The following is a 12401-nucleotide window of genomic DNA, read 5'->3' as shown; positions in this document are numbered from 1 at the left end:
AAAGTGAGATTAGAATTCTTCTTAAGCGCCTTTTCGTTCCCACATCTTAAAACAGACCACAAGTGTGCACTATCTTTTGTTTAACTTTAATTGCAGCACATGCTTTTCTTACACCACAGATTCACTTCTGTGATAATGTTAAGATTTGTTAAGGGTGTAACAATTATGAAACCAAGCCAGAAACTGCAATAGAGAAGTCTGTAACTTAGTTATGGAGACAAACTAAGTGTTACTCACTTAATCCCTATTCTATAATTCACAAAGAAAGAACAGTGAAGGACACTATAGTCTTACTTTACAAATATGTCATTATTATTGAGCCACTGCACTTCCTGCATCAGCGTAACAGCATTAGTACCGTGATATTGGCAGATTGGCCACATGCAGTGTGTGTTCCTTAACAGCACATGAGGTGCACATAAAATAACTGAAAAGATGTATCGATTTATTAGATCTAGCGGCGTCTTCATAACTTAAAATTCAAAACTGCTGCAGCTAGTGAGGCTGGTGTAATGGGATGGAATTGTAAGTAAAAAGTAGCATTTGTTTAGGTTGGGCATAATTTTGTGTGTGAATCCTGTTAATCTGATATTTTCAGTTTAAGTCTATATGTATCTATGTGTATGTGAGCAAAAGAGCGCATCGGAGGAAGTCAAATGACTTCTATGGCTTGCTGAGAGACAGACAATTCAGGAAAGCATATTACTATCATAGAATCTGTTAATGGAAAAGATTCTGATGTTGTTGTACATTTGCTCAGACATTTTTAAGAAATCTCTAACCAGATAATAAAAAGGGAAAACTGAATTTCTCAGTTTTTAAAGTACTCACCCTCCTTCACTCTCTGCTTCCTCTGAGCTCCGGCCTGTAGCTCTGGCCTCAGCGACAGTGGCTGCAGTTCTTTTCCTTCGTGTTGGCGTAGTCCTGTGCAGAGAGCCAGTTCGCCGCGCCTCTTCACGTCCCCTGAACTCCTCTCTGACCTGGTCTTGCAGCGATGGCAGAGCGTTCTTCAGCGCCTTCATTTCATCCTTCAGCTCCGACACACACTGAATCAGGGCTTCAAGGCGATCCAGCACTTCGGCCTGACCGCTGGGCAGACCAGGACCATCCACCAGCGTGAGACCATACCCTTGCTCATTAGTGCGGTGAAATTGGAATCCTGGGCACGAGCCTCTTCGCCGAGACCTAAAACTTTGGTAACACACCACAGCCAAGCTGACACCAGCCACTCCAGCCAACGCTCCCAAAACCAGTACCTTGCTGTCTGTCTGGGCCATCCTGCAAACCTGAAGATACGCAAAGAAAAAAAACAACCTGAGGGTCACTGACTGCAGAAACCTTGCTGTGAAAGGAAGATTGTAGTTAATGGATTACTAATTCTTTTGAGGCTGCGGCCATCCCTTTTGCTTTCACACCTTTTCTTACCACACTTCTCCCTTCTAGTCAGCTTTGCATGAGTACATTTTGATACAACACTATTGCCAACAAGCAGCCATTTCAGCATTGACCTTCTGTGGCTCACCCTCCCCATGAAGGGTGTCTATAATTGTCATAAGCGCAGCTCTCATGCCAGCATTCTTCTACATGACTGTGGTTTTGTGAACTGAACTAAACTCAGAGATATATTGTATTTATACTGTTTGAACAGCCATTTCCTCAAACTCAAAATGAGTTTAATATGTTATGATAAGTTTGCTACATTTTTCGAGCTTTTAAAGTGCTTGAAACACTATAGCTTCAATGTAATGGGTTTAAAATATATTTGATTTTCACATCCTTAAAAAAAATGATGGAAAATATTGAAAATTTTCCATGATATAATTTTTTACACCATGCTAACAGAGAAAAACAAAAGCCCTTTCACTCACATGTGTCTCATGACTTGCATGAACGATCAGTGTCTGAAAGGAGCATTGTCAACACTGATTTCAATATGTACTTAGTTCTTGCAGAAAGATTTGCCTGCACAGGGTCTACTTAAAGTGAAGCAAGGACACAACAGCGAGAGTTTAACTATATGGAAAACAACATTCTCCTGTTTGGATAATAGGCTATACTTTGCTTTCTTTAAGACAAATGATCATGACATTTAAATTCACATTACACTTCCGACCAACTTCAGCATTTGAACCCCATTCTGATTAACGAAGCACCAGATATGAAACACATAAAACGAGACTCTGCCAGCACTGAAAATGTCTGACATTAGTCAGCAACAAAGTGTTTACAAAGACATATGCTAGTAGTGGCTAGCCTCAGATAATTGGATCAACACATAATCTTCAAGGGAGCGTGTCAGCCAGCAGTCAAACAGCAGCTAATGCAGCCCGAGCACATTAAGAAATTTAAAAGCTTTCACGGTTTTCTTTAGCAGTACCCTGTGAGATACCACAGCTTCACTAGAAGCACAGAAGATATTTGTGTTAATTAATTAGCTTACAATATCATGAAGTTATGCTGCTAGCTCTTAGTCGCCAGTTACCAAACGATACGTTAAAAACGTTAAAAACAGAGCGACACGCTAACGTCACACAGATACAAAAACATAAATTGATTGCTTTCAGTAACAGAGAATCATCTCGAGGTCTTATATGAACAAAATGTACGTAAAAGTAATGAAAGGTGACATTAAGATACACCTTACTGTAAGGTAAGGAAGGAGGCACTTGTCGGCTTGACAGCTATCTGGTGCGACAGCAAAAACATTCCGTGCTGGCTCAGACGCCGAAAGGAAGAGTTCCGGTTATGTGCCAAAAACAAAAATTGATTGCTGATGGTTCTGTGTGCTTATATTTGGTTAAACTGGTAAATAGAATGCTGTCGACGAGTTTATGAATGGGTTATATATATATGAAAAAAAGAAAATAATAATAATAAAGAAAGCCTGTATTGCAATGACTTTTGTCACTGTGCGGTATTGTGCCTTATCTGTGTTCTACATTATATTTTATTGAGCCCTTTTTGGCCACTTCAGATATTTAATGCATAGCTATTATAATATATCTGTTGTAATTTCTGCTACCGCTACAGTTTCTGCTGTCACAAGATTTCTCTTGAAAATCACATTTTAAATTTCAATGAGACATTTCTAAAATTATTAATTAATTTATTCATCTATCCCTTTTCTTAACCTCTTATTCTGAGGGGACAGAAGGTTCTCATGGCATAGCTGTCATAGGGTGATAAGCAAGATACTCCCTGCACAGGTCACTAATGCATCACAGGGCCACTAATGACATGTTTAGTAGAAAGAAAACTCCAAATTTACATTAGGTCTGCTTCCCTGTCTGTATTTAAGCCATTCATAAAAACAATCCTTTCTACCCTCTACCCTCAGTGCACAAGAAACTTTATTTTGTTAGTTACTGATTTCTTTTGAGTATGTTCATTTGGGAGAAGCAAGGATGTAATAGCCACTGCTTCTATTTCACCAGGCAGAATATGGGTGGACCATTTCAGTTACTCCCACTGATGCAGCTAAAACCCTGTTGGCTGTCAAATATGCTTATCTGTGCTACACTGTGCTTACATGCATAGAGCACAATGTGGCTTTGATGGAAGAGACTTCTCAGGCTCCAGCTCTAATTTTAACAGTTCTAATACTGCTTACTGTGTAGTGTGCAAAAGCATTGATCTAGCCCTGTCTTATTTTTATTTTTCTTCCCAAGAGACAGACTATATTGTTTTGAAGGCTCTCCAGATTGTCTAAAGGGCCTTCAAAGTTTTCACATAATGGAACACTATCAACCATGGATTGGCTGAGTACAGAACAAAAGGCAGCAAACACATAAAGAAGAGCTTTGACATCTTTCAAGAATCTTGGAAAACTATTTCTGAAGAATAAGAAAAGGAAATACGGTTGACTAAAGATTGTTGCACATTACTGTATATTCAGCTGAATGTGTGCTCACATATGCTCTATGTCATAGGTGTCAAACTCTGGCCTGCGGGCCAAATTTGGCCCGCAGCCTAATTACATTTGGCCCGCGAAGCCATGCCAAATTACTATTAGAGCTGGCCTACTGGTATTATACAGCTAATATATATCGTTTAGTATTAAGCTTTGCTTGTTCCATATTCAGTTTTTCAGCAAAACGTGTTTGAGTCCATAAGAAAAGATTCATTCTTATATCTGGAGGAAGATTTTTTTTTCAATAAATATTAACGTTAGCCCGTGACTTTGTTCCAGTTTTGAATTTTGGCCCACTGTGTATTTGAGTTTGACACCCCTGCTCTATGTGGTAGTACAGGGGTATGGTAGTACACTAGTGATGGGTCGGTCGCGAACGAAATGCCTCTTAGAGCTGGATGTTTGACGTGAACGACACGAGCCGGCTCCTTATCGCGAGCGGTGGGGTTTTTTTTCTTTCTCTCACCCTCTCTCTCTCGCACTTTTTTCTGCTTCACTCCGCACGCAAGCCTTGTGCTTTGCGCTGGGCAGAGGGGGGAGGGGCGGTAGTTGCACTGGCAGTAGCACAGGAACAGAGCCCGAGGGAGAGGGAGAGAGAGAGAGCCAGGGGCAACAATGTCACATTAGAAAGGTATAGTAATCATCCACAACTATTTTCAGTTGCAAATGATAAAGGATTCAGAAAGTTTATTCATGCAGGCGTATATGACAGAGAATATGCATGTTCTTTCTGTTTTCATATTTTAATTTATATTTAATTCTGTTGTGGTTTGCAGTGTTTTGTGTTGTTTCACTTTAAAAAAATTTAAAAGGAAAAACCTGAAAATTTAAATAGTTAAAAGTTGAAATGTGAATAGTTGGTTTTTGTATTATATGATTTATTTATTACATTTTATGTGGAGTGAATAAATAAAAGTATATTTACCATGGCCCCTAGAGACAAAGCACATACAAGCTTCAAAACACGTATGAACTCTGAAGCACGTACAAACCCTGAAGCACGTACAAACTCCAAAACACGTACAAAGCACGACAGAAGTGCTCCAGGATGCTAGGCTCAGTGTTGAGCTTTTGTTACCTAGTGGCTGCACAAGCCAGCAACAGGTAACAGGTAAATTAACTTTTTTTTTTAATTGTTTGAATATATATGAGTGCTTGTGTATAAATACACAAACAATACACATATGCTTTCAATTGTGTAATTTAAGTGATCTAGGTAGCTCTGTTTTGGAAGTTCAGTTAACGCTAGAAATGTGTTTTGGAGTTTGTACATGCTTTGTCTCTAGGGGCAACCGTATATATTTATATATAAACATATATAAATAAAACCACTTTTCTTTTTACATTAGTAATTCCTTTTCTGCATAATTTTATATTATTGTTAATAATTAATTAATTAAAGCAACAAAACAACCTCAAGAGCCGGTTCGGAGCCGAAAGAGCCGGCTCTTTTTAGTGAGCCGAGCCGAAAGAGCCAGTTCTCTAAAAAGAGCCAGAAATCCCATCACTAGCCTACACTCTAACAGAACAAAAACAAATCACAGAACATGCCTTTTCCTATCTTCCAACTATCTCTGTGAAACATGTCCTTCATGTCTATAAAGTGAGATTTGATATGAAATGGATAATGCACAAACAACATCCTTATATGCCATTCAGATCTTTTTCCTTCTTGTTGCACTCCAATGTTTGCACTGCAGTCACCTTTTTTAAACTTTACTTGTAGCATCTGTCAATTTATTTTTCAGTTTTTAAACATTCCTCGCTTCAATTTTTTCTCAACTTGGCTTCAACATGCGAGTTAATAATCAGGCACGGAGTGATCAAGGTCCACTACAATAGCAAATGTGCCAGAACTGCATTTAGAAAACACAGATAATAACTGCTTCAAAATGTTATGTTCTTTACAATTACAATCTCTAACGAAAGTGCAAAGGCTTTGTCATCTAACTAGTTTTTAAAAATCCTTTTATGTAAAACTAGTAGCAATTATTCTGAAATATTAAGCGCAAACAATGACTCACCGCTGTGTATGCTTCAGTCACACAAGTGTCTCTGCAGTGAGCCTGAGCAGAATGTCCTCCAGGATTTAAAAAACTGCTAAGCACACGTATTATCACTGCATAAACCTTGAACCTGCACTCTGCAATCACGGAACTGTCCTTACATGGTCTGATTAAACAGAGAAGCACTAAAGCAAAAATGATCTTTAAGGATATCAAGCTTAATCTGATAGATTTTCCCTAGTTATCTAGTTATCAACATATATCATGTCCAATATAAATCCCCAAAAATGTGACCTTGAATTATGGCAAAGGCCAAAAATCATTGAGTTTTGTATTTTTTTTAAATCATCCTTTTCTGTTTATTTACATTAGTATTAGCTGATCTTCTTCTTCCTTCATGCTTTTTTTTAAATCTGCACATAAAGACAAGTTCATGATTAATGGTTTGAGAAACATTTCATTCAGGGGAGGGAAAAGAAAACAACCACAATGTCCTTGATGACCTTACGAGCAGGTGAGTTACATAAATGACTTCTTTCTAAGTTGACTGTGTTTATTTGATTTGGAAGATGAACATGAGATCTCTAAAAGGATGTTTCCTTTAGCCTATAGAGAGGGAGGTAAGCACACTTTCTTGAAAACAGGGGTAATGAGGAGTTCCCTTGCATAATATGCCGTGGGAATCGCTACGTGCAGTTTCTTCCTTGCTCTCTGAAAGCGGTATTGTTCTTTAGCCCACAGCCTGCATCCAGTTACCACAGGGAACAAAAAGCCCACCTGAAACCCAGAGGCATGGTGGTGCAAAAAGGAGAAGAAAAAAAAAACAAAGCTTGGCCAGCAGCTCTGGGTTGGCCTCACAGATGAAGATATGGCGATAAGAGAGGCGCACCCAGCCATGGCCTTGCTCCCGTCGGGTCAAAGCTTGGAGATGAGCAGATATTGTCAGCGATTTTGTTTTATCCACTCAGCACACATCTGCCAAAACTTTCATATCGCACGGCCCCAGAATTGCCTTTGTGCACACACAGAAGCTCATCACAGCTGTCAAACAATATGTGGGAGAAATAAGACATCGCTCTCAGAACTGCACACACAAACCACAGTGTGAAGCCTCATTGTTCCCTGTCGGTCTTGTAGTAGGAGTGTTCATGCGCATGACATGCCTACCTCAGTGGGAGGAAAAACTTCTGTATCAGTTGCGTGCCGTGTTAACAGATAGTTTAAAGACTCATTCAGCCATGAAGATGTGGCTACTGTTGTGTAACAGAATGCACAACATCATGTTCGTGAGGAGCTGGGGAAGTCTAACTCATAGGTCTGCACTTGCACTACCTGATGACTATCTCAGCTGCAAGCACTCAGTGTTCTTATCCTCAGGTCTGCCAAGAGTCTCAGCTGTAGTGAATTAATGTGTACGTCCCCCCAAGGTTAGAAAACCAACAAAAATCAACACAAACCTGTGAGTTGCATCCCAGTTAAACTGAAATTCCTCCTGCTGAAAGTCATGGTCCTGCTTGTGCGGGGGCTTATGCTACGGTGTCTGGCAGGTTAACTGGGTTAACCAAAATTCGTTTTTCAGGCTTCATCTGTGGATGAAACATGAATATTTTTCCAAGACATGATCCCAGTTTAAAAGTATTCCCGTCAGTCTGCAATAGCGGCTTCCAACTGCGGTATTACTCAGCAGCATGAATAGCATTCCTGCATGTTTGCATGGCGAGCTGTCTTCCCTTTTCCCATTGCCAAATGAATCAGTGTCCGTTTCCTACATAATTTTGGCTTGAGCTGTAAAAGTATGCACAAGTAATGACTATTTTTCTAACGGAATGCAGTCAAAGTATAGACGATAACAGAGATTAAGTAAACATTAAGTGGCCTTGAACTTCTGTCTACTCATCATTTTCAAATTAATCATCTCTTCTTGCATTAATTTTTTTATGCTCTCTTTTTTTCTTTATGGCAGGTTAACCATAACCCCAGCATTTTCATGTTGATGTTGTATGGACATTTACATAAAATCCCAAGTCTGTTTTTGTCTTTTGTTGTTTGATTGGATCCCTCATAAGCTGATAAAATATGTAAAACTGCCACACAAGACATGACAAGCACAAAACCTTGTAATAAAGCAAATGTAAAAAGAAAATAAAAATGATAATAATAACAAAAAGATACCAAAAATAAGTAACTAGAAGTAATTTTTTGTGTTAGTGATAAGTGACCTGCTCTTTTTAACTTAAAGTCTTGGAGGAGATTAAAGGACTGCAGCAGAGTTTAGTCTCAAGAGTCAACAGAAACACAATGTTTTAAAAATGTTAATTCATTGTATATTCAATTATCTTCAGACAAAATGAGTATTTCAGCTGTTTCCTGTTGTTTTCTTCTTAATATATATTGGTAGAAACATAGGTTCAACAGGAAAACATCATCATCTTCGTTGTCTAATCAAACTCCTGTTCCCTTCTCTGACGGTCACTGCACCACGGCAAACAGAAATAAATACACTCTATGTTCTGAAACAAAAATGATTATAATTGCGATACCGAAAACTGTGAACATATTCTACCATAGCCAGAATATATATTTGCATCCTCTTCCAGGTTCAGAAGTGAGATCCACCCAGGTCAAGTTTGGTAATGGCGACCCTGTTACATACATGACTTTTAATTTGTAATTTATTTGCTACATCTGACGGCTTGTTTTTTAAATGCTTAAAATGCAATTTATTCAGGTTTTCGTTTCAAAATTCAACCAACAGCAGCTTTAAGGGGGATTTTGAGGTTAACAAGTTATGAATTCTAGGAAAACCTAAGACAGGCCGATTGCATCGAGAGACCTCTCTGTGACTTTTGATTGCGTAGTTTAATGATTTCTTCCTTCCTTGTATCCTCCCCTGCAGTGACAATCAGTCATGCAATCAGACACTGAGCATTCCTCCAGAAGGCGATACACATCACTCGCAAATTTGTGGGCCAGATTTCTCTTGAGATTTTTGTCCACAACAATAAAAATGTTTATCTACTCAAAACATGGAGTACTTGGTAGGACTACATGATTGCCTAACAGCACAGCCAAATACAACAGCAGCACATACAGTAGCTGTCCTTGAACTTTGATCAAACCTCCCTGTCCTCTCCATTTACTATGTAAACACACAAGGTCATGACACTTAGAGATTAATGCAGTCTATCAACAACATTTCAGCTGTCAGTATTTTACATTTATGTATAAAGGTCATCCTGTGCTGTAAAGGGGAAAAATATGTTAATTATTTATCTCATTGAAATTACTCTGCATGTATGTAGTAAGCTAAAAGTCAGTGGTAAAATGAAAGTGAAAGTGCTTTTTTTCCCTTTTTTATATGTAGGCAAGATGTGGCCAGAAGGTGGCGCCTAAAGAATTAGTGTTGAGATGCACCAGATGGACGAGCTGTGGATGAGGAGCACTGTCAGGACTGGATATTTGATGCAACGGGACACATTGCTCATCCTCAGCATCCTCCGCAAGTCTTTATTTTAATAGAACAAACTAAGTTTTATCACTAGTCTCTGCTGACTGAGACACAACAGCCCTGTGTGGCTGAGAAGAGAATAAGTCCAAGATCAAGATAATCTGCTCTTAAACACAGCCTGCACTTGATGTCGACAGCTCCAGACACATTATCCAGTCAGCATTTCTGCATGTCAAGGTGAGGACAGTATGAGTCATGTCTATCTGGTTACATTATGTCTGCTCTACTCAGGTAGACCAAAATAAGATAATTAGATATTATCAAGTGCAAATCAAGCTCCACTTACTGTCTGTACAAAACACCAAAGCCATAATGCCATGCAAGTCTGTAATGTGTTTTAAAATATCTTTTTTGAGCTTTTACGCCTATCATTACCAATATAGGAAACAGATGTCAGAATAGCACTTTCCCAGATGACCAAATAATCAAAAAATAATTCATTGTCTAATAAAATCAACTGGATTTTTAAACTGCACATCATAAAAAAATAAAAAGATATGAAGAATTTGAACATTTGGGTCGCCTGTGGATCAGGTGGAGCCATTTAGGGCGGGACCAATCAGAAGGTCAGTAGTTTGATCCCCGATTCCTACAGTCCATGTATCAAACACTCCTTGGGCAAGGTGCTAAACCCTAGAGTTTAGCATCTTGCCCAAACTTTAGCCTCTGTGCTTCTGTGTGAGAGAGCGGGGATCTTAGTTAAAAGTGTTTAGTTGGAAGTAAAAACACTGTATGAATATGTGAGTCTTTAGGTAAATAAGACTCACATTTATTCAACTGAGTAGAAAGTTGCTAAATAACCATGTTAGCTGCTAGTAAACATTACACTAACATCTAAGGTAATGTGAATGCTAACCTGCTAGCTGATGTTAACCTTGTTTGTATTACTAGCAAAAGCCCACCCAGGTTTTCAATTTATTTTTTAAGAAGTTCCAAATTCCATATTTAGTGGTGACTTAAACATAATTCCATCATCGAAATTTTGGAGAACAATTTTTTTGAAACACTTTAACTACAGTATACACCAACGAGAACATAACATGAATGAATCCCAATTTTTTTTGAACCACTAATGCGAGGCAGGATGGATCGAAGCATCTAAGCTTTTAGGTTGTTTACATCAAATCCTTAAACTAAGATCTGAATTTCACAGCAGAAATCAAGACTCTTCAGACCAGGAAACATTTTCAAAAGGATACTTAGACTGTGATGTCTATGTTACCATGTCCTCATAAAGTTTTTTGTCTCTATTACAATATCAGGGCTGAACTTCTTAAAGCTTGCCCCTAAAAATACCCCCATAATTTAATAAAGGAAAAAACCCAGTCAAACTAGTAAAATAAAAGAAAAAAGAAACTGTAAGATGTAATAACATAGCCTGACTTAAATAACATTTAATTACACTGGAATCATGCCCTCAGTTGCAGACTGTACTATAGAGTGTGAACAATGAAATGAAGTCAAATACAGCGAGAAGCTAATAATTCAGCATGTGCAGTAGTCTCAGGAGACTCTGTTGCTTCAAAGAGCAACAGAAGTTGTAGTGCTTCCTTGTTTTCTTTTAATCAATCTTTAATGATTTCATAAAAAATGGAACGGTCAATCTACTGAATTCACTATTACGGCGAGAAAGAGGTGAGTCGTACACAACATCACAGAGTTCACAGCTATTAATGTTGTCTGTCCTCAGTCGGTGTAAATCGTGCTTTTTATGCTGATGGAATGTAGACACAGTATAAAAGGTAAGAAGAAAGAAAGGAACTACAAAGAGCTTGTTTCGTGTAGTTGCAAATGTTTTATTCATCTCACATTGAACTGCTGCACCATCCGACACTTTGTCTGAAATCTTTAAATCATTGTGTTTTCTTCTTTTTCCTAAAGTGCTACTGTCAGAGGACATAGAGGTTACATTCTAGTTCGCACTGGCCAAACTCATGTCAGACTTTCTCCAACATTGATCGTCATGACAATATCATTACACACTAGCAGCTAGGACAGTAAAAACTTTGATTCTTCTGTCTTGTGAGCTCATGTCCGGCCATAGTGAGATACTTTTAACCAGAGGATATAAAATACATGAAAAGTGGCTCCCAGATGTGCACATATGCGGAAGTAGTCCAACCAAGAGTTAAAGTAGCATTATGAAGATTTTACTAGAGATCTGAACAAAGATTTAAAAATACAAATAATTCAATCAACCTCCTCAAGAGGACTTAGAGAAAATAAGAAAGTGGCTATAGACAGAAAGAGGAGCAGAGTTTATCTGTACTTGTAGTCAGTGTTGACAGTGTTAGCCAGCAGCCAGAGGAAGCCCACCCACAAAAATTCCACAACAAGCAAAGACACTTCAGTCGGAGTCAGGACAAGCTGGACCCTAGCTGGAATGCTCAGTCACAGTGTTTCTTGTTTATTGAAATGCTAGCTGTGCTTCTGCCTGTTCTTTGTCACATATACTAAGCTGAGGGTCATCCTAACCTACAGTTAAGCTGGCAATTATTCATACGCCTTCCCTGTTTTTATGTATTGTGAAACAATGTCTATCCTTTATGTTTATCTGCAAAAATATATAAGTAATGGTGATACAATAAGTATAAACACTTTTTTAGTTTTATTGACATCGATAATTATCCTCTAATTTTAAGGCGAAATACAAAAATTCTTATAAACGTCACAACTTCAAAACATTTTTGTTTTGATTAAAAATCTAAATTTCCTGCACCATGATTCTAAAATCACATGCTGCCAATATATCAAATGTTACTGTGATGAAGACTGAGGAGCTCAGTGTTGACTTGAGGTCAAGATTTTGCTAGCCCCCCATGATGCTACGTGGATTCTCTTTTATAATTATTTATTTATGTGTGTGTTTTGAAAATGTGGATGGATGATTTATTTACTGCAGACCAAAAATTCTTGTGGACGAAAGTAAGTAACCTGAACCTTGTGACTGCCCATAAAGAGGTTCAAAGCTAAAACA

The 12401-nt window shown here is 38.3% G+C and overlaps 1 protein-coding gene across 5 annotated transcripts in view; it reads right to left on the bottom strand.

The window, feature by feature from the left end:
- The window catches only part of rmdn2 (regulator of microtubule dynamics 2), a 42960-nt gene extending 36935 nt beyond the window's left edge, over window positions 1–6025 (bottom strand). For 2 of the 5 annotated variants that reach the window (XR_014877565.1, XM_085182590.1), the window contains exons 1-2: window positions 2645–2783; window positions 832–1286 (exon numbers count right to left, since the gene is read on the bottom strand). Coding sequence is in view for 4 of the 5 variants with exons in the window: in XM_085182590.1 (XP_085038716.1) it covers window positions 832–1277 (446 nt within the window). In the remaining variant the exon portion in view is untranslated. The other 3 variants (XM_085182592.1, XM_085182591.1, XM_085182594.1) reach the window with 3 other exon arrangements.
- Between the last annotated feature and the right edge of the window lie 6376 nt (window positions 6026–12401).

This window comes from Neolamprologus multifasciatus, chromosome 13, assembly GCF_963576455.1.
Source record: "Neolamprologus multifasciatus chromosome 13, fNeoMul1.2, whole genome shotgun sequence".
NCBI classification, from domain to species: domain Eukaryota; kingdom Metazoa; phylum Chordata; class Actinopteri; order Cichliformes; family Cichlidae; genus Neolamprologus; species Neolamprologus multifasciatus.
Note: the sequence above shows the minus strand (reverse complement) of the source record. Positions and strands in the feature narration are given on the sequence as shown.